Raw genomic sequence first — 26,344 nt, 5'->3', positions numbered from 1 at the left:
TAAAAATGAACAATCAAATAATGTTTAAAAATTGTTATTATCAACAACAGCCTGAATTGTTAATGTAATTATATCCAATATATATGGCTTTTGATTGTTATTATATTTAGTTTACATTACATCAAAGTCAAAACAATTGAACAAAAACGGTTATTGATCAGAAAAAAAAGCCAAATTATTGATCGGAAATTTAAAAAAAAAAATCATCAGAACAGAATTTATATGATCAACCAAGATCATGGCCAAATCCAACAATAAAATTGACGGTTTTTGTAACTTGTCTTGTCAATTAATAATATTTGACGATACAAGATGGAAGCATAAGTTTAAAATTAAAAATCATTTTGTCAAAAAATTTGAATAAATGAAAAAAATTATTATTTAAGCTTTATTTTTCAAAAAAAGAAAGAAAAATTCGATTCATAATTATATTATATGATTTTAGGTAAATAATGAATGAAAAAAAAATCAACAATAATAATAAATTGGATTGGATATTATTCACAACAACGACAAAAAATAATTTATCTTAATTAAATGAATTAATATTATGAATAATGAATAATAATTTTATACAAGCGACATAATTATTATGATGATGATGATGATGATTAATGATGAATTGAATCGTCAATATGGCTTAAATCTTGCCGTTTCAAAACATGATTGTATTGTTGGCTCTCGTATCTGTTAGATTGATAGATGAATGAATGAAATGAATTAATAGCCAATGATAATATAATGTAAAAAAAAGTATACCGAATTCATATTGTTGTTGATTTCAGACGATTCAATTTCTATTAATGAAAAAACGTTTTGATGAAGATAACGATAACGATAACGATGATGATGTAGAAATTTGTTGCCGTATCCATCGAATTGCCTTCATATCTTCATTCGATTTATGACAACAAAAAAAAATTTGCATAAAATAAAAAGAAAAAAAAAATTGATTCGAATTGAATTATATATATGTTGTGAGCAACAAAAGAGAAACAAAGAAATCTAAAAAGAATGCCATTCCAGATCAATCAAATTGTGAATGAATTTGTTACATATTCCGGAATATAAAATAGAAGGATCATAGTTTTTATTTTAATATCAGTAAGATTTAATTATGATTTATTATAAGATAATTTTAGCTACATTTCTATCATCTATTATTTATATCCAATGTATCGATGAACAAAAATTATTGATCATTTCATTCGATGGTTTTGGTCATCAATTTTTAAATCCTGATCTTACACCGAATTTATATCGACTTAGTAGGTTCGGTACTACCGGTTATATGTTGTCAACATTTTCCACGAAGACATTACCAAATCATCATTCAATTTCGACCGGATTATATCAGGATAAACATGGCATAATACATAATCAAATGTATGATCCAATATTTAATGAACATTTTGCCGATGGTAATGGTAATGATGAAAAATGGTGGAATAGTGAACCAGTAGCCGTACCACTATATATTGCAAATCAATTAGATGATCGACGACGAGCAAGTTGTTGTTCACCATGGATCGGTTGTCATGTACCATATCATGGCCGGCAAGCTCATTATTGGCGACGATTCAATAAATCATCCTGTTATTATGAACAATTTGATTGGACATTGATGAAATTAATGGATAGATTATGGCCAGCAAATTTGGGTATGATGTATGTACATGAACCCGATATGACCGGACATAAATATGGCCCGTATGGTAAACAAACCAAACAACAAATTAATCGATTAGATCGATTTGTTGGCTATGTTTACAATCGATTACAGCAATTGAATTTGACGATGAAATTAAATGTTATTATTCTCTCCGATCATGGTTTGTCCGATATTCGTCCATATCGATCAATCGTATTGGATTCATTTTTAAATAAAACTTGGTATGATGCATACGGGTCGAATCCAGTGTACACATTGAAAGTACGAAAAGGATTTGAAACAAATGTTCGAAAAATACTTGAACCATATCGAACTGACAACCAGAAACGGAAAACGACAGCAACATTTCGTGTTTATAGCAAACAACAAATACCAAAGCGATTTCAATACCGTAGTAATCGTCGAATATTTGATTATCTATTGATAGCCAATGAAGGATGGAGCTTATATAAAACAATCGAGGAAAAATGGAAAGCAGAATCATCGTATGGCCAACATGGATATGATAATCGATTGAACATTATGCGTCCATTATTCATTGCATTTGGTCCATCATTTAAGGAACAATATTATCATCATAATCGTTTTATCAATGTTGATCTATATCCATTAATGTTAAAATTATTGAATATCAATCCTAATCAATATTACCATCAGGGTAAATGGATTAATGTTCGAAAGATGCTAAAACAACAATATCAATGATATAATAATGTAAATTCTAGTAATAAATAATCAACTTACTTGAAATCATTATGGTTATCCTTTGGCTTTGTAGTAGCTGTTGTTGTTGTTGTTGTTGATGATGATGATGATGATGATGACAAAGATACAGATGTGGGTAACATATTCATATGATTTCAGCTGGATTTCATCACATCTAAGAGTCGTAGATTAAAAAAAAATCAGAGATAAAAACAAACAAAACAATTCAAAAAAGACGGGGTATAAGAAAAAGAGAACGTAATTTAAATTTATTGAATGTAATCATAAATTCAGGATTAAATGAAATACAAAAGAAAGAAAAAATAACGGAACACAAAAAATGAAAAAAAACTAGATAAATTAAAAAAAATCAGATCGAAAAAAATGCTGTATTAGAAAAAACTAGTGGTCATTGATGATTCATAAATATATTGGTTTACAGCTTTACGTGATGAACGTGTAGTGGCATTATTGACCTGTTGAGATATACAAATATTAGTCAGATTTTAAGCCATTCAAATTACATTCATTCATCTTTCATTGAAATAAATTTATTATTATTATATACCTCAATTTTACGGCCATCAATGATCTGACCGTTCAAACAATCCCGAGCAGTATCGGCGCTTAAACCATTAGCGAATGTTACAAAACCAAATCCCTTTTATATTCAATGAGATAAATATTTGAACTTTTTCCTAAATATGAAATGAAAATCTTACTTTTGACCCTCGATCGTTGAAAATTACTTCAGTGTTCAAAATATGACCGTACGGCTGTGAGGCGTATGTAAATTGTTTTATTTTATTCGAAAAAAGTTGCAAAACACTTACCTCAAATAATTGTTGAAGATCGGTATCACGATAACGGAAAGGAATATTACTTACGTGAAGACGTTTTGGTTTCAATGCCTCCAAATTATTCACAGGTAATGTATTGATTTGAAAATTTTTTAATTTCCAATCCGAATTAATAGTTGATTGATCAAGATTATTATTCGGTTTTATGTTGCCCATACGAGAAAGCTCGATATCCGACTCGATCGTAGGCATCATCCGATTATTTTCATCATTATGGCCAAGGAATTGTTCATCCATTGACATAGCCAAAAAATTGTTTGATTGTTTCAAATTTTCATTCAAAATCGATGTACTTGAATTGGGTGAACTAGAAAATACGGAACATACACCGGATGATGGTGTAGCACAACGTGATGAAATATCCGATACATCGCGATAATTGGCAGTATATTTGTTTGCCGACAAATCAAATAAAGAATTAAAGTTTTCAAAAGATTCATTGTTCAATGAATTGATGGTTGATGATGAATAATTAAATAAATCATTATCGTGAGAATCAATGGCAAAATTCGGTTTTTGATTTTCAAACGAGTTCTGAATGGCCAATTTTGGTAAAATTGGCGAATAGAATGTTGCAGGATCAGCACCAACATCACTTCGATTTCCGGTACTAGTGAATCGGGGAATTTTACATGGTTTTTGACCTATTGAATAATCGTTATGACCATTGACAAATTTCTGTGAGAAAATAAAATAGAAAGAAAAAAGATTCGTAAGATTCAGATGAAGAAAAAAAATCTGTTTTAGTACCCAAATTTCTTGATTCAATTCATGCCATTCTTGATTCATCAAATATTTCAATTGTTCAACATGGTTCAATTTTCGTACTCCATCGGTGGATGGAAAGAATTGCACGAATGGTTGTCGAGAACCATCTTCATTGATTGGTACAAGAATTTTGCGTATTTGATCAGTCGATTTATATGCCCATAAATATTGTCGACTTAATTGATAATGAATGGCTGGACAATAAATAAAATCATATATCAATGGATCAATTGCTGGTCCATATGATGGAATAGATTTTTTATCTTGATTTTTTATTGGTGAAAATCTAGCATACAAATGTGTGTATTGAGAATGTGGTGGTGTTACTGTATGATTTAAATACATGATTAAATTTGTGTGAAAAAATTAGAAAATTTTAAAAATAGAAACCAAAAAAAGGTAAAAAAAAATGAGAATCAATTTTGAAAACAACGATCAGATCAGAATAATGACAATTGTTGTTCAAGTTATCTACGAATTTTAAGTGATAGGTGATAAATAATAAATGCGCAACAATTGATCGTTGTATTTAGCAAAAAAAAAAAAATTTCTTTTGTCTAAAAAATCAAAATGTTTGAATAATAATAATTAGCCGTTTTGTGCTTGTTGCGCACATCATAAGTGGTATAGCAAAGAGATATAGATATTATAGCGATATTTTAGAAGATTCGAATCGAATCAAATTCTTTCAAAGCACCCACAACCACCCACAACCACCATCAACAGGCAGCAGTAGCAATGACAATAGGCCATAGACAAGTATCCTATCCTCCCCTCCCTAATCTTTTCGCTCCATTTTTTTTTCTGTGTTAAGCACACGTACACCAAACGACGAAACAAACATGACATTTACCCGAAAATTTTTTTTTTTTTATCAAAAAAATTAATTTCATCACATTATTGTTGTTGTTATTGAAAAATATGATGAAATCAAAAAAAAAATTATCAAATTATCAAATAATTATTGATCGAATTTTATTGATAAATTTTTTTTGACCATTTTATCATCATGATGTATGTGAATGATGCCTCATTCATTATCAAAGCCATTTTTTGTGTGTGTGTGTGTGTGTGTGTGATGAAGGAAAAAAAAATGGCTACCAATCTCACCAAATGAAATTAAATTGAGTTGATGATAGGTTTTTTCTTCAATTACGATCTACGATTGCGCAGATTCCTTATCAATTAGAAACCAAAAAAAAAAAAAAAAAAAAAATTCGAATTCAAAAAATTACCAATTTTTCATATTAAATTTCAGTTCAAGTGCCATGTGCCATGTCATAGGCTGAATTTTTTTGGGCATCTAAAATGTTAATTGATTTTGAAAATTGAGTGAAAAAGAAAAAATGATTGTTTGGAAAGAAAAAAAAATTTAATTCATTTCAAGTGAAAATTCGAAATCCACTACCAATGATGCAATTATTTTGATTATTATTAGCTTAATTAATTTTCATTTTTTTTTCTTTCACTCTAGAACTCTTGATAAATCGATGTGAAAATTTCGAATGAATTTGCGATTTTTGAATAACTAAAATTAAAACGAAATTGATGGTTTTTTCTATCATCTGATTTTGGGATTTGATTCAAATGTCGAAAAAAAAATTCATCCAACTAAAACACTATTGAGATATGCATTGAAACTTGAAAAATCAGTATTTATATTTATTTTATATTTCATTCCCTTGTGCTTTTACGACAAATTTCTTGTTTTTTTTTCATTTCAGAGATGAAATAAATATTAAATGAAAATTATTATTATTACAACATTCAAAAATAAAACCAACTCATTTTCCACCATGTTTCAATGATTATATCAACTCAGATTTGAAATGAATATGCATTTTTCTCAATAAATCAAATTTACATTTTATTCATATCAAAATTTGAAATATTAAGGAATAAAGTGTTGGTTCCAAAAGATTTTTTTTTATTCATGTATGAAATGTCAATAAACAACATTTTGGTATAAATTTTCATTTATTCTATGACAAATCCAAACAAACTGACATCATCATCAAATTATCGAAAACGATAAAGTCAAAAATGAAATCATCATCTACAATGGATTCATGATGTGATAAACAAAACAAAAAAAAAAAGAATTCTATCGAGAATCACAGTGTATGGCAAGTTTTTTTTCTGTTTGTTTTTTATTTCCATCATTAACAAGTTTTTTTTTTTTTTTTGTTGACAGCACCCCATTTTCATTTCTCATTTGTTTACACACAATCATATAAATATATGAATAGCCAAACACACACTCATACCTAGGAATTTCAACAAATCAAACGTCTAATTTCATTTCAAATCACATATACACTTGACAAAAAATAGACTTTCATTTATTGTTTTTCTGATGGAAAAAAATACAGTGCCACTATACTTTTATCATCATTTTAACATCATGATACTTGATTCTGTTTTATCGTTTCAAATCCTTCAAATGTTTCCATTTTCTAATCGACGAGATTCGCTTTTTCAAAAAAAAGAAACCGAAAGAATAAGTATGCCATTTCCGCCAAACAAAACAAAAAAGATCATAATCACGAAACCAAAACATTTTTTTCAAATCAGCGATTATAGTGACAAACAAAATTACATCAACATCTGCTTTGCAATGTACAAAATTGCAAATAAAAACAAAATGAAAAAGAATTTCATCATCATCATCAACAACATCAACATCAAATGTATCGATATTTCAAAACAACAAAAACATCAGAAATTTTAACACTTCGGACACATTGGTATCTTTTTTTTCATTTTCATTATTACACAGCTTTTATAATTTTTTTTCATTAATTTCAACAATTTAGCGTTTCTATTTGATTGATTTATTTACTTTTTTTTCGATTCCATCCTTCTCATTCTTGTAGGTGTCCACCTGTCATTTTCCTGTAACATACAACCTGTCACACATACATTATATTGTTGTTTGACAATAGAAGATAATATTGGATCATACAATGCAATAAAAATGTGTCATCCTATTGTCAAACTTTATATATATAAAAGTTGACTTTTATTCTTCGTTTCACACTCCAAATGTTGGCAAAACGTTTTATAACACCAAGTATTGTATGTTTTTCATTTCTTTTATGAAAAAACTTCATAATTATAATAATAATAATTTTTATATTCCACTCTTATTAACTTTTGACAGATTCAAGCTCGAATTTCTGCCCACACACACGTACAAACGAACAAACAAGATGACAAAGACAAACATTTCATTCAATTCAATTTAATTTCTGCCAAAATAATAATGTACATGGACATCATCATTGTAAAGTTTTCTTTATCTTTGGTTTGATGTTCATAATTTTTCCAATCAATTAAGTGAGTAGATAAAAGATTCTGGTCGATTCAAAGTCAATTTGTCGTTTTTTTTCTAATACTCATTCCATTTTTTTTATATCAATCATCAGATATTAATGAGCATTTTGAACATTGTCATTATCATCTCTTATCAATGGCAACTAATGGTACGTTTTAATTTAAGACATTGATGATTTTTTTTTCTCTACAATTCTTGTTTCAGAATCTTGAAAATATCATATTTGATCGCTATAAGCGCTTGCGCTCATCGAAAACGAAGGGTTTTGTTTTTTCATTACACACTGACCTTCATCCGTTATGAATATGAAAAATTCCAATTTCACAAACCCAAACACATCTATCACTGCTGCTGCAATATCCGATATAAAAATTAATGAAACTGGACTAAACGAAATTTTTTATTCTTTTGATCTCGTTGCACATCTTTATCATTATTCTTATTATTAGAATCGATCCAAAATACAGAAAGCCTGGATGGATGACCATAAAACCAGAACCCCACAAAAGCATCAAACTGATATATGATGCAGAATTTTTCTCTGGTACGTTTATGATTGTTATTGTTATTAAAAAATATATGTATGACCACATCACATGATAATGATATGATTATGATTAAGATGATGACCATACAATATACCATACTATATAATGACAATATTAATCTAGTATTATTAATCATCATACACCTTTTGAGCATCTACTTCTTTTCTGGCAATACGATCATCAATGATTATAAAACAAAAACTCACTATTTTTTATTATATATAAAATGTATGTTACTTGTAATAATAAATTTGATGTAATCATTCGTTGTTTTTTCTCTTTTTTTCTATAGGAAAAATTTAACCAATTCAAGATCGATATATCACTATATTGGTATGTTATAGAATTGTAATGAATAACATAATCGAATGTATTTGATGTCTTTTTTCTTTATCTTTCTCCTTCTCTATGAAATTCTGTTCATTTAGAATGGAAATGAATGTTTGTGTGCATTTGTGTGTTTGTATTGTCAACCTAAACTATGGAAAAGGGGACGAATCCGTTAGATTCGCTTTGAATTCGGAATTTAATGTATAATTTATGTTTATTTTTTCTGTTCTTTGTTTTATTTCGAAATGTTTGTTTGTTTTGTTTCTAACACACATATTGAGCGATCATCATCATTGGTTGTTGTATTTTACATCAGGTGACAATGATGGTTCATCAATCGTTCGTTTTCTTAAGACTCATGGGAAATTATTGGAAAAATTCTTCAAAATTCATATATTTGTTTAGTTTTTTTTTCTGAATTTATTTTCATTTCATTTCCATTGCTTTATGTTGTTATTGTTGTTGTTGTTTATCAATATGTTCCAAATTAATTTCATCATAATCATCGTTTTTTTTCATAGTTTTTCATTCCACAATGACAAAACCTAGTGAAAAGAAAATATATTACCACTAAAAATAGAGAATTTCTGGGTAAACAGAATATTCTTTGAATAGCTATATATTTGTATGAAACAAAAAAAACAAGAAAATCAATACTATGATAAAATATGTGTTTTCTCAATATTCTCTCTCGAGACTATTTCGAATTTTTTTTCACCGGTCAATTCATTGAAATATTTTAAATGAATTTTTTTTTTTTTGGTTTTCTCGTTTGAATTTGAAGAAATTGACATGACAAACTCATCTTTAATCTACAATTTTTCTTTCTTTGTCATCTTTTTGATCATTTCATTAAACACTTTTGTGTTTCATTATTAGAATATTCACCATTAGTTTTTAGTTGATCAGTATTTTTTTTATTTTGAAAATTATTCACTCAAATTCAAAAGTTTTATTTTTCTCTCACTCGCATCGAAATGAATTAATCAGCAGCTTGTATATTAATATATTAATAATAATAATATCAAATCCAAAACCAAACTATAAATTATTCAATTGAAAAACAAAACAAAACAAAAAAAACACCCAACAATAACAAATAAAAGTTTAGTAAATCCTATAGTTTACATTTTGAATCCATTACTATAGCACCAGCAGCATTGTGCATTGTTGCCGAATATATGTATCAATTCTTTATTATTATAAAGCATAAAAAAATTCAATTTATCCATAAGCCAGAAAACTTTGCTTTTTTTTCCCGTTTTGTTTTTCTTTGTCATAACAAAAAAAAAAAATGTTTATGAAGTGGTGGTGGTGGTGGTGGTCACCAAAATATATACTAAGTCAATCATCAATATATATATATGTTATATACACGTGAATATGAAATGTGTTAAAATTCAAATTTTTCATTTTGAAATGAAAACAAAATGTTTATTAAAAATTTTTCTCAAAAACTTTAGGATCAATTTGTTTTTCTTTGTTTACAAATTCATTTTGTTTTGTTGCAAATGAAATTTGAGACATGCTCGTGCATTTTATTATTATGATTACAAAAAAAAAAAAAAAAAAAATTAATAATGATGAAAAACCCACATGGTGGAAATGAAAATGAAAAAATGTTTTTTAAAACTTTTCTCTCTCTCTCTCCTCTTTCATTTCACAAAAGGTGTTGAATTACGAAATTCAATTATTGTTTTTTTTTCTCTCCATTATTTTGGCTTGTTTGTTTCAAAGTAATTTTGTGGATTGGAAACAAAAAAATTTTGGGCATGAAAACAAACCACCACAGAATATTATAGGCAAGAATGATGTTCATTGAAATTGAATTTATAGTGTGTTCACGCCATTAATCGAGCCATACAAAAAAAATCATGATTAGTTTATTGGTGGTGATGATGATAATTGAATGTAACAACATATGATAATGATAAATGAAGAGAATTTGCTAGAAATTCCTGTTTCGCAGAATTTCTTCGTTAAGAAATAACAAATGTGATAAAAATGTTTTTTTTTAAATGTCACGTATTTTTGATTAGATTTTTATTCTGACTACGACAACAAAAAAAAATCAATCAATCAAAATTAGTATTGGACTTGCTAAATCATCATTAAGCTTTTTTTCTGCATAGTCCGAAAAGAAATTCCCGAATTAGTAGTTTAAACATCCGATGGATATCAATGTTGTTTGATTATTATTAATGAACATTTTTCTCTTCTCTCTCTCTCTCTCTCTAGGTTCCAACATCATTACACTTGATTAGAATTTTAATATTATGATGATGATGATTAATTAATTAATCATAATCTTTTTCATTGAAACATTTCTGGATTTTTATTCATTTTTCGCCACTGTTCAATGGTCAATGACACAAACAACAATAACAATGAAAATGTTTTTTACTTTCAAAATATATTTTGTAGACTGAAACTGATTCATTTCTGTTCGGTCTTTGTTTGCTTGTTCACTTTATAAAGATAAAATCAAATCTCATTACTAAAAAAAGCTGATTTATACATTGTATTTAATATGATGTGTTCCAACAGAATAATATTGTTTTGTGTCATCATCATCATCATCATCAAAATAATAATAATCAAACGAAACTTTCATTTATAATAAACTTGCTTGTATATACACCAACCAACCAACCAAGCCAATCATATTTACGTGACATATTTGTTTATCTCATCTATATTTATTTATTTAGTCAACAATAACACTAAGAGCCGCTAACCAATAGAAGAGGAAGCAAAAAAAAAAGATTGTGGATAAAAATGAAAATTTTTCACGATGAAAAACTAAACACAGAATAATGTTCTATAGACCAAATATCGTGTGATACAATATTTGGTTGGTGATGATGAGATCACGAATTTGTTCAGTTGTTGTTGTTTGTTTGTGTGCAGCATATAAGCCAATATAAATGCTGACATTTTTGTCAAAACAATATTTATATATTCTCATACATGCGATTTATCGATCGATTTGTTGATGGTCATCATTTGTTCATTCGTTTTTTTTTGCCTTGAAGCCAATCAATTTGTTTTCCGGTCATTCTGTTTGTTTTTGTATTTTGTTTGTTGAAGAAAATTTTTTAATGAAAAGAATTTAATATAAAATTCTGGTGACAAAAGTTTTCAGTATCTTTTTAGGGTTTTGTCATTTTCAAAAAAAAAACTTTCTGATCAGAAAATTGCATTCATTTCGATACATGTATACACTTGGGAATAATTGCGTTTTAATGAGCCGCCATTCTATCATGCACCAAATGTTTCACAACGTATAGAGGATTAATTTTATAGGCACATCGGATTTTGAATGTTTTTTCTCCTTCTTAGTTGTTTGGATTATAATTTCTATGATGATCATTTTTCTAGCCTGCTTTCTTGCTTTCTCATTCATTCATTTGTGTATTCTGTGCATTTTTTTTTTGTTAACTCTAATTACAATTATTTAGCAACAATAACGGTGGATTTAGTTTTTCTCAAGAAAAATTGCTACAATTTACTATTGAAATATATAATGATAATCATCAATCGAGACCAATCATCATCATCATCATCGAATAGACCAATTTTCTCCATGGAATTCGTTTAGTTATTTGTTGTTATCAAGTGTGATTCTATCTTTCTTTCCATGTATGTGTGTGTGTGTGTGTGTGTGTATAAATCTGATCCACTAACAGAATTTAATGCATCCATTTTCTAATAATAATGATGATGATGAAGAAAGAAAAGGAATTTAACTTCCATTCCGTATTTTATATATAGATTTATCGTATTATTGTATGCAATAAATGACAAAAACAAAAACGAAAAAAAAATACAACCGACCTAAATAAGGTTTTTTCTCTCGTCATCGTCTTCATCATCATCGTCTATAATGTTAGCCCCAATAATTATGTGGACATCAAATGATCATTCATATAGCGAATAATCAAAAATTATTTACTTATTTGATTTGCAGACTACTACTGCTCTTATATTATTATTATACAACATTGAATCTTGGTCTAGTTTCATTCGATTCGTTTTTTTTCGCACAATTTTTTCCAAGAAATTATTTTTTGCTCTGTCTATGTCTCACACTATATTCTATACTTTACTATCTTTCTGTCTATTATCTATCTTTGTGTGTGTGTGTGCGTGTTATTGTTTGATGAAAAACAAGAATTCTGAATTAATTGAATTGAATTTTTAATATTGCATAAATTTAATTTCAATTTTATTACTAATAGATAGATGTAGTACAACTAGAGATATGTGCATGATGTCATTTGATTAAAAAAAAATTTTTTTTTTTTCGATACAATCACCAAGCATCATAATCTATACACATGAATTCAATTATGTGTGAAATATATGGCTTCAAATTTAGATGAATGTCTGTGAATTCCATTTCTTTTTTTTTGGATTCATAGACATATATTAGACATATAATAGTAAAAATGTGTAGAAAAATTTGCAAATTCCATTCCATTTTGACATATATGATCATGATACCTTTTAATTATTTTTTGTTTTCATGGAAAAATCCTTTGATAAAATTTTTTTTTCTGATATCCGAATCTCTTGATTATCAATAATTTGATCAAAAAAATAAATAAATGGATAAATGAATATTCAAACAAAAAATTTTTTGTTATCTATCCGGATCTCGACTTTTGTTCCGCTTTACAAATTGAAAAGTTGAAACAAGTTTGGCCAATTCTGGTAATGTCATTCAGTGTCAGGTAAAATCTCATTAATTAAATAAATCAAGTTCTTTTTTCGGATTTTTATCTTCAAACAACTGTACACAGACACACACACACACACACACAGATCGATCATCCTTGACCAACACACGAATGAATTATAAACAAAAAAAAAATAAAAAACTTTTTGAAAATCGAACATTAAAGATAGCAAGAGAAAATAAAATTTCAATTGCAAAAAAAATATTCTAGTGTTTGTAAAATCTAATCTAATATAGAATAAAAGAAAATAAAAGCTTTCATCATCATCGAAACTATTGAATTCAATATTGGAAGCTTTCGATTGATCTTTTATACGATTTCATTGGTTTCCTTATATTTCATCAATACATGTTTTTTTTATTTGGATGTAGATTTTCGAGAATATTCTCTATGTGTGTTTGTATGAAATTTGAATGAAAATCAGATAGTAAAATGCATTATTCATCATCATCATCATCATCATCACAATGAATGAATGAATAAAAGACAATCTAATAATCCTTCAATGTTAATGCCATAAGATAGTACTGTAACAGAATTTATAGTGAAAATAATGTAAACTAAAGTAAAAAGTATATGTACAATAAAAACACATGTTCCCTGTTCATCATAATCATCATCGACAATAATAATAATATTATGAATGATGAATGTTTTTTTTTATCATTATTTTTTTCTCATTTTCTTTTGATATAAACCATACAATCTCTTGTTATTGTTTTTATGTAATCTTAAAGCTCTATTGATATATAATGACCGAAAAAAAATTGAATGAAATTTGTACTTAGTATTCCGAATTACAAATTTCTGGCATTTTCATCCAATACAATAATTGCATAATTGCATAATCATGATTATCATCGAAAAAAAAAATAATGAATAAATAGAAATTGATGATGATCAACAAACATCAACAGAACCAAAAATCGATTCTTCATTACTCATCATCATTATTATTTATATATATTAATATTAATATTTCATCAATAAACAAAAGTTGCGTGTATTCGATATTCGATATTTGATGAATTTATAAAATTAATGAAAAAATGTTGCCATTATGTGCCTCAGGTATATAACAACAACAACAATTTTTCATCATCATTAAAATTGATCAATATTTAACAAAAAAAAAAAAAAGAAAAAAAAATTTCATTTCATTCCATTTTCCATAAATAGCTTATTTTTTTCCGGATTAAAACGAAACATTATAATTATTATATATATATTTATAATGATGGTGAAAAAAAACCGGATGTACTTTAATTATTATTATTATTTGTCTATACGAAACGAAACGTGTCCAATAATTGTTGTTCCGGTTTCAAAATGAAGGAATGGGAATAGAATAATCCATTTTGATTTTATGTTTTTATTCTTCAATTTTTGTCTATTCATTTTTAATCCTTGCTATTGTTGTTGTTGGCGGTTTTCAGCCAATTAAATAGCTATTGCAATTTCTATTCAAATTTTCCCGCCAATGACAACAATAACAATCATCATCATCAAATATAATTCATTACTTGTAATTATTTTTATCTATACTATTTTACTCATCATATAATTATCTTCAAGTGTTTCGATACCAAAAAAAAAAAAAAAAATGGAAAAAAATTCTCTGGATCGATTCATCAGGCATTTTATGAGAGATATGAAAGACAAGTAACCAACAAAAAAAAATTATGGATCGGTTGGAGGTCTACAATACCAAAATAGTGTTTTTTCATGTTGTTTTCAATGTTGATAATGGCGCCCTGGAGGGAGATTGTATTTCCGAAAATTTTTTTTTGTTCATTTTTTTTGTACTCTCTTTCATACACACACACACGCATAAGGTACTAATACATATTTTTTTAGGTTATAAATTTCGCACACCAAATACACTCAAAATGCTTGAATAAAATTAAACGAAAAAATGATTCATATAGAGACCTACCGTTTTTGATAATGATGATGCTGGTTGTTTATTAACATTTGAATGTTGTAGTTTATGATTCACAGTGGCTGTTGTTTTTATTGGATTTATCGTTGATTGCTGTTTAATATTTTGTACACGTTGATGATGATTTTTAAGATTTGGTGAATAATTATGACGATAATGATGATTGTATGGATGATGATGATAATAATCATTTCTATGAGGAATTGTTGAATATAAAAATGATGGCTGATTAATGATTGATTCATTTGGATAAGCAAGGATGTTTACTGATTTTGATTTATAATGCGATTGTTGTTGTTGATAATAATCAGTAGCTACTGCAGCCATAGCTGCCTCTATAAGATCATTTGATAGAATATGCGGTGGCGGATAGAATTGTTCCATTGTTGTTGTTGTTGATGGTAATTGTGATAAAATAGTAACAGGATCAATATAATTGAATAATGTATGATTATAGTTATCATTATTAAATATTTGTGATAATGATGATATACCACAATAAGATGATGATACATTAGCAGATGATAAGGATGATGTCGATGTTGTTGTTGATAAAATTGGATATTCTTGTTCTATAGAAGCAGTCATTGTCATTAGATTTGTTGATGTTGTTGGTTCATAATTCTGACGATGTTGTTGTTGTTGTTGTTGTTGTTGCTGAAGCCCACGAAATGCTGTAGTAGCTGCAAACATGTTGAACATTATTATGATTCTTTCTATGAATCGAAACAAAACAGAAAAGAATCAGATTTTCATGTGAATATGCTTTCACTATAAAATCTACTGATGAACTGACTGAAATTTTTCGATTTTCATAACTTTGGTTCGGTTTTTTTCCTTCAATTCATTCGGTGTTTAGCTAGCCGCTTTGTTTGTCAGTATACTGTTCAGTTCAGTATATAGTATCGAACGAAAAAGACAGAACTTTTTTTTCTGGAACATGCCCGGTTTTTCTTATTATTAGATCCAGAATCCTAAAAAGGAATGAGAGAGCTAAAAAAAATTCCATTTCAGATAAACTCGATGGACACGTAGACGAATGTAAATGGATGGCCAACCATCATCACCACCAACATTAACCGCCATGGTAGATGATAATTATGATTTCTTCATTTATTCGAAAAATTATCGGGCAAAAAACCCAGGATACAAAATGCCAACCAATCAACGAATAATAACAACTGTATGGATAACTGTATCGTTGTGTGTGTGTTTTGGTTGATTTATAATTAAAATTATTGGATATTCTGATCTACCGTAATGATTTATACATCTATATGAATGACTTTTTCACATTGAAAATCTTTTTTTTTATCGATTTCTGCTCCATTTATATGGCTAATCGATTGATCGAACGATTCATCATCATCATTATTATTATTCAGTTTTCTGATTCATATCGAAATGATTACGAAATCCAATCAATCTCAATCCATATTTCACACAAATCATCATTATCATTGCCGTTGATAAATCAAAAATTAAATGTTATCATAAAATCAGAATGGAATTTTTTTTTATTTTTCTATCTGATAATTCCCAATAATAAATTTTGTGTTGGCTTTACGGGGAAAAAAAAATTAAAACTTTCAATTCAATAAATTCAGGTTCTTTTGGGAAAAACAAATTCTGTTCACTTTGAATTCCCTTGAGCTGTAATGACGTGATTTGGTTTTTTTTTCTCTCAATATATTTATCAAGAAATTCAACTCGAAATTGATTGATATTTGAATATTCAGATTGGAATTCCTTTTTTTTTTTGCTAAACTTTTTTCCTAGCTTTCTGACCATGTATATTTGTATAATTAGAGCTAATTTTACCAAAATCATATAAAGCAGCAGTATATTGCTTTTAGGCAATTTTTTTCATTGAATCATTCTATCATCAGTATTATCATCATTTTGATTTCCAATGGGAAATAACATACGATGTTTTTGGATTTGCTTGATTTATCAAATTCTGAAAAAACATGATGATTCTTTTGATTGATGATGATGATGATGATGATGATTTTTCTGTTTATCTGGCCATTTCAAATGCCACATTTTCACGCCTAAAATCCTGAGTGTTATATGGATATTAGCCGGTAATTCAATGTTATGAATTTGTTTTTTTTTTGCTCGGCAATGATATTAATCCACATTTACAATTAATACTTGTAGATCGAAAAAAAATCATTGCATATTTGTGATCAATTCAAGCAAATGAATTATTCAACTGGAAATAATTATGGATGGCAACTTACCATTTTTCTGATTTATTTGATTTTCATTCGATTTCATTGATTCGCCACAATCCGAACATCATTATTTTTGATTTGAATCAAGGTAATCACAAATTGAAAACAAATGAAAAAAATCTCTAAATTTGATTTCACATAAATAAATGCAAAATCAACATTATTTCGGCATCAGTGGATAAATTTAATAATAAAATCGATAATTTCATACATTTCTCTTATACCACTAATGTATTACCCACATTCACTCATTCGAAAAATCTTTTAATCTTTATTTCCGTTTCTATGTTTGTCTTTATGTATATTGTGGTCAACGCATTTGCATTGCAAACCGCACACACACACACACACACACACACACACATACAGTAATCCATGATGAAACAACAGAAAAAAATTGTTTCAATCAAACATCAGATTTTCGGTTTGTTTGGTCAATGCTTCCTTTCCTAAAACGTATTGATAAATCAAAAAAAAAAAAAAAAATCTACGCATCGATCTGTTAATTCCTTTAGGGGCTTTTAGTATTTTGAATGTTTTCGATGAAAATCTAGGCCATATATCACACACACACACACACACAAAGTGTAAAGTAACGAAATTCAATGTTTTGATAAGCAAATATAAAAAAAATAAGCAATTCACATGATTTGAGCAAACAACAACAATAATAATAATAAAATGAAAAACTCAAAGCTTAAGAATTCTTGAAATAGAAAATATTTTCGGTTTTTTTTTGGATTTTCCGGAAAATTTTTTTTTTCGTTTCGTTAGTTTCACTTTTCGTCACGTCGTTGTTGACAATTTTCAGAATTATGTGATGTTGAATGCCATGATGATAACGGGATTCTTGTTTATCAAGAATATTTTTCACATATGACGTGTTCAGTTTTTTTGTGATAAATATTAAATCTAAAATTCTTGCTTGTTTTTTTTTATTCCATCGGAAATCTTTTTGAATTTTTATCTCGTTTATTTTTTATCGCAAATTTACACAATATGATATTTTTTCTTGTCCAAAACCGAAAAAATAATCGTTTTAAAATCAATGATGACAATACAAAAACCAAGAAAAAAAAACATTGTAAGAATTCGAATGTTTTTTTCATCATTAATGTTTTAAATCCGAATTGAATGATTGGAAGAAATACAAGATTGAAACCAGAGCATATCCTTGAAACATAATGGAACATTGGATAATCAAAATAAAGTAAAAAACGAGAAAAAAGCAATTATCGATTTTTTTGGAATTTTAATCCAGAATTGGATTTTACATTTCATCTTAACGTTTTTTTTAAAGGTTTTCCTTTTCGATTTCATCAATTATATATAGCAAGCAAAAGGCTAATATTCTTTCTATACTTACTTTCAACAATTTGTTTGTAATAAGAAGTAAAGTCATCATCTAGTAATAAGCTTGAAATGGAAAATTTTGTGATCAAATAGATCGATGGAGAAAACTAGAACATTTTCATCGTCATTTCAACTCAATTTTTTGTTCCAAAAAAAGGAAAAATAATAATAACATTATTTTTATGCGAAAAAAAACGAAGGGAAAAAACACCAGTCAAAGAAAAAAAAATCTAAATATCAAAAAAGATCAAAAATAATACCGAAAAACATTATCGGCGTATGGCATCGATGACGACGACGAAGACGACTACGACAACAAAGGAGGCAGCTGTCCTAATAAAAAATTCACAAGACGTTTCGATAGGAAAAGAAAAACAGATTCAATGATGAAATCTCAGTACATTTATAATAATACTATAATATAATAATAATCATTGTCATCTTTACCAAACATATTACTAAACACAGTACATTTGGTGGTGTAGAATTTTCTGTTTTTTTTTTCTTGGTACATTAAGAATTTTCTCATCATAATCATCAAAATCATGAATGGAAAGAAAATAAATGCTTTCAATTCTCGAGAATATAAATGGCTATAATAACAAGTAACAGCAGTAGTAGCAGCAACCATGAAACCTTTAACTATGTTTTCTGCATAACCATAGAAAATGGACATTCAGAATTCAAATCAAATCGCAAAATAACATTTGCAAATAATATTTTCAATCATCATATTTACATATTTCGATAATAATCAGTCAAATTTAAATTGGTTTAAATTCGAATCGATTATAAACACAAACAAACCGGATGGTAAAGAATGTTGTTGTTTATTAAAAAATTTAATGTTGATTCATACAACAACAACAACAACAACAACTGCAAAAACAACAAGTTTAATGATGCATTTAGTGAAGTGAAAAAAAGCGAAACAATTTCCAAAAATTTCCATCTCGAATGATTGAATTTTCAATAATGATGATAATACGTAATACGTAACACACATAAACACACTCAAAGAGGTTTGTGTATTGAATTTATCAATTTTTTTTCTCTCTTTTACTTTGCATTAAGAATGTACAAACAAAACCTCGATAATAATTGAAAAGTGTGAAATGAAGAAAAAAAATTTTTTCTGTTGTTGTAACACCTTTTTTCAAGAATTTGGATGATTGATTCTCTTTTACATACTTGATATATATCTCTCATGAGACTTTTGTCATTGCCAAATATATAATGGAAATAACAATAATATAATTTGAACTACCCCAAAATCGATGTGTAAATATAATACGCTGGACATCGTGTATAAGACGCTTCTAACTTAACTTTTTCCACAAGAAAATAATCTCTTTTTTCTCATATAAATCGCCAGCGCGCTCACGTTTTACATCAAAGTTTTACGGTTAGCAATGATATTCGATTCGAAGGAAAAAAATTAACTTATTGCCAATAATTCTTGCCGTGTATCTATGTGTGGCTCTTTTATCCAATTTTTTCTCGCTGATGTAAATATTTGTACTACAAGCCAAGAACTAAGAAAAAGAATGAGAAGAAAAATCCACTTTTGTTCCAAAAGCATCTTTCCCTCTCTCCGTTGAATATGATAAAAAAATCTAGCAATTCCAAATTTATCATCATGGCAACTTATATGCAATTTTTTTGTTGTAAATAGCTACCCATTATGAATCTCCATACCTGATGAAAAGCATTTATGATGATTATTGCCGTAGTACTGATGAATTCAGGAAGTCAAGTCAACTCTTGTTCATTATGCAATATATGATTTTTATTTTGCATACAGTCGTTTTTTGTGTAAACAAAAAAAAAATAAAAATAAAAATTGCATTAAAATGATGATAATCAGAGGCTGAAAAATATAAAAAAAGGTAGTTGAAATCCGATTATATCAGCTCTTCTCAAATAGTGGTAAGAAAAATTAAAATTTTTTTTTGCATAATTCTACGAAAATTTCAATTGAAATTTGGATTTCTTTTGACCGAAATGCTTTTTCTGTAATTGCCCATTCTTTAATTTGTATTATTTTTATGTTTTTTGATAAAGTGGCCCACGGAAAAATTTTACTGCCAACACTGGTCCACGGCCGAAAATGTTTGGGAATCTTTGCGTTTTTTCACCGTCTTATACACCCACATACACAGACAGAAAATTCCTTTTTTTGTTTTTTCACTAAGAAAAAAATGTTTTCAATTATTTCGTCCTGCTAAAAGGGAAGAGAGAGAGAAACGTCAAAGTTTATGGTAAAAAAAAATTCACTGTGTATGTGAAAAGAAAAAGATTAAAGGATCAAATGAAGTAACAAAAACAAAAAATTCAATGGAAACAAAAATCCATTTTCAAACAAAAAAAAAATTACATCACTTGTGTGACCTTTAATTTTTTTTTCTTTTCTTTCTGGTTAAAATTTCATTTTTTTCTAATTTTATTCGATTATTATTAGTAGTGGTAGTTAGTACACGAAGATAGAGGTGGTATACTTAGCATGTATGCAAAAACATGATAATTCATAAGAAAAATTCTAAATCTTGAAATTCATTGATAATGGCGTTGCTAAGAATCTTGATGAGATGAGAATTGTAATGACCATTTTTGTCAGTTTCATTAATAAGCCCAACGCACTAATGTGATAATCGTTAGAAATTAATTTTTTTTTTTGGTTATCCATTCGCGTTTCAATTAATTGAATGATTCAAAATCTGTTACGACATTCGTAAACGATAAAAAACAATTAGTACAAATGTATGAACCAAAAAAAAAAACACAACAGACAATTATCGTCATTATCCGGCATTAACACCAATAAGACCAAAGAATGCTATTTTGATGAAATATAGAAAGACTGTCTTAATTTTTCTCTGCTTCGGGTAATCACTTTTGTTCAGGATTTTTTAGATAAAGATTGTTTGGTTTTTTTACTCAAAACGTATCATGACAAAAAGATCGTTAATCGGGCCAAGGAAACCTTCTCCCCCTCAAAAAAAAATGAATAAAACCCAAAAAGGATCAGATTGTATTGGTATGATTATTATGATATCTTTGTTTCTGGTATTTATAAATCAAAATAGAAAAAATTTTAATTTTTCTACTTGGTTACCGGGAAACAAAAACGGTAATTATATTGACATTAAAGAGATTTATATGCTGATGATGATGATGGTTTATAAAAAATTTGGATCAAACAAATAATCATAACAAAAAAAAAGATAATAATTAAATTTCCTCAAGAAAAAAATCTCATCACACACATCAACATCCGTTAATTCGTATCCATCAAATCAGAAAATAGATTCGATAATTCGATTATAGGAAGTTTTTCTTTTTTTTGGAACGCTCACCCTTCAGAACATTTCCTAAATAGAAACAATCTGTCATACACGATATATATCAGAATTAAGTACAATATATGAACAACACTTCATCATATCTTAATCTCATCTCATCACACATATCACGTTCAACAAAAACTATTATTTCTATACTTATTTTATATTCGTGAACTTTAATAATATAATCAATATATATATGATGTTATACATGATGAATGGTGATAATTTGTGTGTGAAAAACAGTGAAAAATTTCTTGTTATAATGAATGCATATATAATACCACCAACAGAATAAGATACAAGAATCAAATCTTTACTTTGTAATTTTAAGGTCCACCACAGCTTGTGTGTGTGTTGGACTGTAACGAAACAAAAACAAAAAAATTGAAAACAATAAAATAATATATATTTTGGAATATTATGATTTTTGTTTTGTTCTATTTGTATTTTTGTTCGTCAGCGAACCATTTTCATGTATAATACGTTATTCTTTAATTCACTGAAAATTCATTCCCTATTCACCACCACAAAAATAACAAATAAAACATCTGGCTTCTGAAAAAATGCACACAGAAATAATTTTAAAACTTTTTTCTCTAAACGAAAAATAACTGAATTTAGAATAATCAAGAAAAAGAAATTTTAAACAGAAAAAATTTGTTTTATATACTTCGCTTATAAATGGCAATAAATCAGAGAAGAAATGTATGCATATGTAATGGTCAAATAAACATTATAAATTAAAGTAAATCTTTTTTTTTCTTTGTTCCAGAACATTTTGTCATTTTACGAATAATGAAAATGGCCAAATTCGATTTTTTCCATCTTTTTTTAAAAAAAATTCTTATAGGACTGCGTGAGTATCGTGTAATAGATTTAGAATCCCATAAAAGTGTCTTATTGACGATGACAATAACATTCAAATTTATGTTTTTCTATGAAAAAGAAGTAAAAACTAAATTTTACACTTGAGGGAATCATTGCTAATTCCATAATTCCGAAATCGTTTATTTTTTTCGACAAACACAAACAAACCGACATTGACAATTTTCTTTTGTTCGATAATAAGATCGAACGAACATTGTAAATTTCTGAAACGATTTTAAGGGGAAAAATTCAATTATCAGAAAAAAAGATCGTTTTGAAAGGAAAGAAGAAAATGATGAAAGAAATTACCATAAAATCGTGACTATAAGATGCAACTATCGAAATGCAGATATTTTTTCCTTAAAGTAACTATTAAAAATAAGACTATTTATCAACATTCTTTTTTGCATAAGATGTGTCTTATAGTCGCGATTTTAAGGTAATTTTATCTTTAGGAAAACAAAATTTCTGATACCTCTCGAAAGAAAAAATAATTGATACAAAACGAATCAAATAGAAAAATTTGGCACAAATTTGTCAATCCAGGTATATTTAAATGGAAATTTAACTGTGTTTGAGTGAGAGAGAAAAAACAAAAATAAATTTAAATGATCAATTTAGATGATCATGATGATGATAATTTGGTCACAAATGACTCTCGAGTGGAATGACATGTACCAATTTATCCATAATAATCAAATAATCATATCACATCACGAGATTACAACAATCATGGAATGAAAAATTTATTTTCTATCACTTAGCATTAATAATAACGGCAATAATAATTATAAGTCGATCCGGTTAAAATTTTTTTTATTAAATTAGAATTTTTTTTTAAAAATTAGATCAATGTTATTCGATTTCTTATAATGACAGCCAAAATGGTTGGATCATTTTTTTTTTGCATTCATTCAATCATCGAACATCATCGTCATCATCATGCAATTTGGTAAACGACATTTAATTGCCATACTATGTCTTTGTTCAACTATGATGGCCTATATTGGCCGTATCAATCTATCAACAGCAATCGTAGCTATGGCTCGTGATAATGATATCGTATCGATGAATAAATCCGAATCAAATGAATTTATTACCGATGTTTGTCCAGATCCCGATAATATCGGAAATGTTTCTCATCAATCACCAACATTGGATTTCCAATCATCAACTGCTCAACGTTTTGATTGGAATCAAAAAACTCAAGGTGTTATATTGGGTGCATTTTTCTATGGATATTTTGCCTTACAAATCGGTAGCGGACGTCTGGCTGAATTATTTGGACCTAGAATTTTATGCTCATTAGGATTATTCATATCCGGAATCATAAACATTTTGACACCTTTGCTTAGTAATCATTATGGTTTATTGATTACAAGTCGTATTATATTAGGAATATTTCAAGCAACTATTTTTCCATCTTGTTATGCATTGACAGCACGTTGGATACCTGATCATGAACGGAGTACAATCAATTCGATGTCATTTATTGGTGGTAATATTGGTTCGATCTTAGCATCATCATTAGCCGGTTATCTAAGCCGTCATGGATTTGCCGGTGGTTGGCCTTCAGTTTTCTATGTTTCAGGTTCGTTTATTTTTTTTTATCATCAAAAATTGTGTTAATGATCAATAATCAAAACAGGAGCATTGATAACAACTTTTAGCATTTTATATTTCTTTCTTATACGCGATGATCCATCATTACATTGGATGATATCCGATAGTGAACTTAAATACATTCAAGCAAATATTGAGGGAAAAAAACAAATACAAACATCTCTATCATGGCTTCGATTAATTAGTAGTCGTGTAATCTGGGCCGGTGCATTCACCCATTTCACAATGATATGGTCATTGACAGTTTTTATATTAAAAATTCCCGATTACATGCATCATGTATTAAAGATTCCCTTGGAAAAGAATGGAATATTTACGGCATTTATGAATATGGGTGAATGTTCGAGGTAAATATTGGTGAATGGTAGTAGTTTTCAAAAATCGAAATCAATCAAATTTTTTTCTGCTTACTTTTAATAGTTTATTAATCAGCGGATTAATTGTGGATAAAATCATCAAATCCGAACGATACGATAAGACTACAGTGAGAAAAATATGCCAATCAATCACACAATTCGGTGGTGGCATATGTCTTTTATTGATTACTGTAGCTAATTGTGATGAACGATTATTTTTAGCTGCCGCAACGTTGATGATGACATTGAATGGTGTACAATCCGGTGGATTGATTCCATTACCTTCGGATTTATCTAATGAATTTAGCGCAACAATATTCGGAATATTCAATATGATTGGTATGACAAATGGTTTCATATGTCCATTGATAATTGGATATATACTAGATTCTAATCCACATCATATCAAACATGGATGGTGGACCATATTGTATATAACAGCTGCATTACGTATAGCTGGTGGTATTGTATTCACATTATTTGTATCATGTCGACGACAATCATGGAGTGCAAAAAATTCATTATCATCATCACCATTATCAACATCATCGTCATCATCATTGAGACTATAACGATGATCATCAATAATTAAATAAATTAATTAATTTATTGTTATGTTTACACGAATTTTTTTTCCTCTTTTCTTAAAGTTGACACAATGTTCATGTTTGACTTTATCGTTTTCATGTCCGTTTAAACGTCGTTAATAGTTTTGTTTTCTTGAATGTAGTGACAAACTTTTTTTTTGTTTTTATCATTTTATGATTAACTGAAATTTATATTCACACTCAAATGTGTTCATCATCAAAGATCATTTCTCATAGAATATAATAATTTCATTTCAATTATTTTATCCTATAGGAAACAAATATTACAATTGAAGAATCTCAAGGAAATACTAATCAAGGTTTTTCAATATATAAATTTTCAATTTGCCAGATGTCTTACAACAAAAACGACATTTTCGTCATTATATGAAAACAAAAACAAAAAAAAACTCATGACAATAACAATAATTCCAGTTCCAGACATGGATTGACCATGCATATAGATTGAATAACAGAATTCAGATTATTCCACCCAATAAACATAAAAACTAAATTAATTATAATCACAATATCTACCCTATTCAGTTGTTATTGATACCAAATTAGTATTAGCTCAATGAAAAATTTATATTGTTTTTACTATATCGTGGTATTAGCAGTCCAAAAAAAATATGAGATTTATACGATTTAGCTCAAGAATTTCAAGTTCCATTCTGTAAGAATCATCACACAGATTCTGAAAGAAAGAATCTATTGCTAAATAAAACATATCAAGTGAAAAACGAAAAAAAATTATTGCTTAGTAAAAAAAAGTACAATGCCATTGGTATCGGAAAACCCAATGGGGATAATAGTCCACGAAAAAAAGTTTTTAACACCAACAAAGTAATCAAAAAAAAAGTTTGTAACTCTTTTACATGGACAAACACAACATATTTTGGGCGGATGCAAGGATTCATTAATTTTATCATTATCATTACAGATTGTTTTTAAATGGAACATCTTTATTTACAATACTTGCGAGTATGAGATATATGGACAGCGAAAATGGTTTTTTCCTTCCTTATTCCTTTTCACACATACCATTAATTAAAACTTATGGTAGA

General features: G+C 27.8%; 3 protein-coding genes and 1 long non-coding RNA gene across 11 annotated transcripts; 3 read left to right on the top strand and 1 right to left on the bottom strand.

Moving 5' to 3' along the window:
- Positions 1-312: 312 nt before the first annotated feature.
- LOC124492143 (uncharacterized) lies at positions 313-17,929 on the bottom strand. Of its 7 annotated transcripts, XM_075736041.1 has the most exons (7): positions 14,899-15,675; positions 3,211-3,915; positions 3,100-3,153; positions 2,946-3,038; positions 2,818-2,853; positions 2,417-2,552; positions 1,470-2,356 (listed from the first exon to the last, which is right to left on the bottom strand). In XM_075736041.1, the coding sequence occupies exons 1-6, from the start codon at positions 15,604-15,606 to the stop codon at positions 2,547-2,549; spliced, it is 1,602 nt and encodes a 533-aa protein (XP_075592156.1). In that variant the 5' UTR covers positions 15,607-15,675; the 3' UTR covers positions 1,470-2,356; positions 2,417-2,546. The 7 variants fall into 7 exon arrangements, with proteins under 7 accessions (XP_075592153.1, XP_075592156.1, XP_075592151.1 ...); XM_075736038.1 differs by lacking the exon at positions 1,470-2,356 and adding exons at positions 313-687; positions 760-891 and having other exon boundaries at positions 2,417-2,853; positions 3,100-3,915; XM_075736036.1 differs by adding an exon at positions 17,790-17,929 and having other exon boundaries at positions 2,417-2,853; positions 3,100-3,915; positions 14,899-15,620.
- LOC124497607 (bis(5'-adenosyl)-triphosphatase ENPP4) lies at positions 1,118-2,360 on the top strand. Its single transcript, XM_075736042.1, has 2 exons — positions 1,118-2,286; positions 2,330-2,360. Exons 1-2 carry the CDS (start codon positions 1,118-1,120, stop codon positions 2,358-2,360), a joined length of 1,200 nt encoding a protein of 399 aa, XP_075592157.1.
- LOC124492162 (uncharacterized) lies at positions 5,483-8,085 on the top strand. Of its 2 annotated transcripts, none has more exons than XR_012832532.1 (7): positions 5,483-6,131; positions 6,200-6,509; positions 6,580-6,752; positions 6,882-7,083; positions 7,169-7,344; positions 7,434-7,490; positions 7,792-8,085. It is a non-coding gene; the product is annotated as an uncharacterized LOC124492162 (long non-coding RNA). The 2 variants fall into 2 exon arrangements; XR_012832531.1 differs by having other exon boundaries at positions 7,547-8,085.
- Positions 17,930-23,562: 5,633 nt separating the features above from the next.
- On the top strand, positions 23,563-26,030 carry LOC124499655 (putative inorganic phosphate cotransporter). The gene is made up of 3 exons (XM_047063593.2): positions 23,563-24,302; positions 24,360-24,681; positions 24,755-26,030. Exons 1-3 carry the CDS (start codon positions 23,654-23,656, stop codon positions 25,260-25,262), a joined length of 1,479 nt encoding a protein of 492 aa, XP_046919549.1. The 5' UTR covers positions 23,563-23,653; the 3' UTR covers positions 25,263-26,030.
- The last annotated feature ends 314 nt before the right edge of the window (positions 26,031-26,344 follow it).

Source organism: Dermatophagoides farinae, chromosome 2 (assembly GCF_024713945.1).
Source record: "Dermatophagoides farinae isolate YC_2012a chromosome 2, ASM2471394v1, whole genome shotgun sequence".
NCBI lineage: Eukaryota > Metazoa > Arthropoda > Arachnida > Sarcoptiformes > Pyroglyphidae > Dermatophagoides > Dermatophagoides farinae.
The sequence above is the reverse complement of the archived record's forward strand: the minus strand, read 5'-3'. Positions and strand labels throughout refer to the sequence as shown.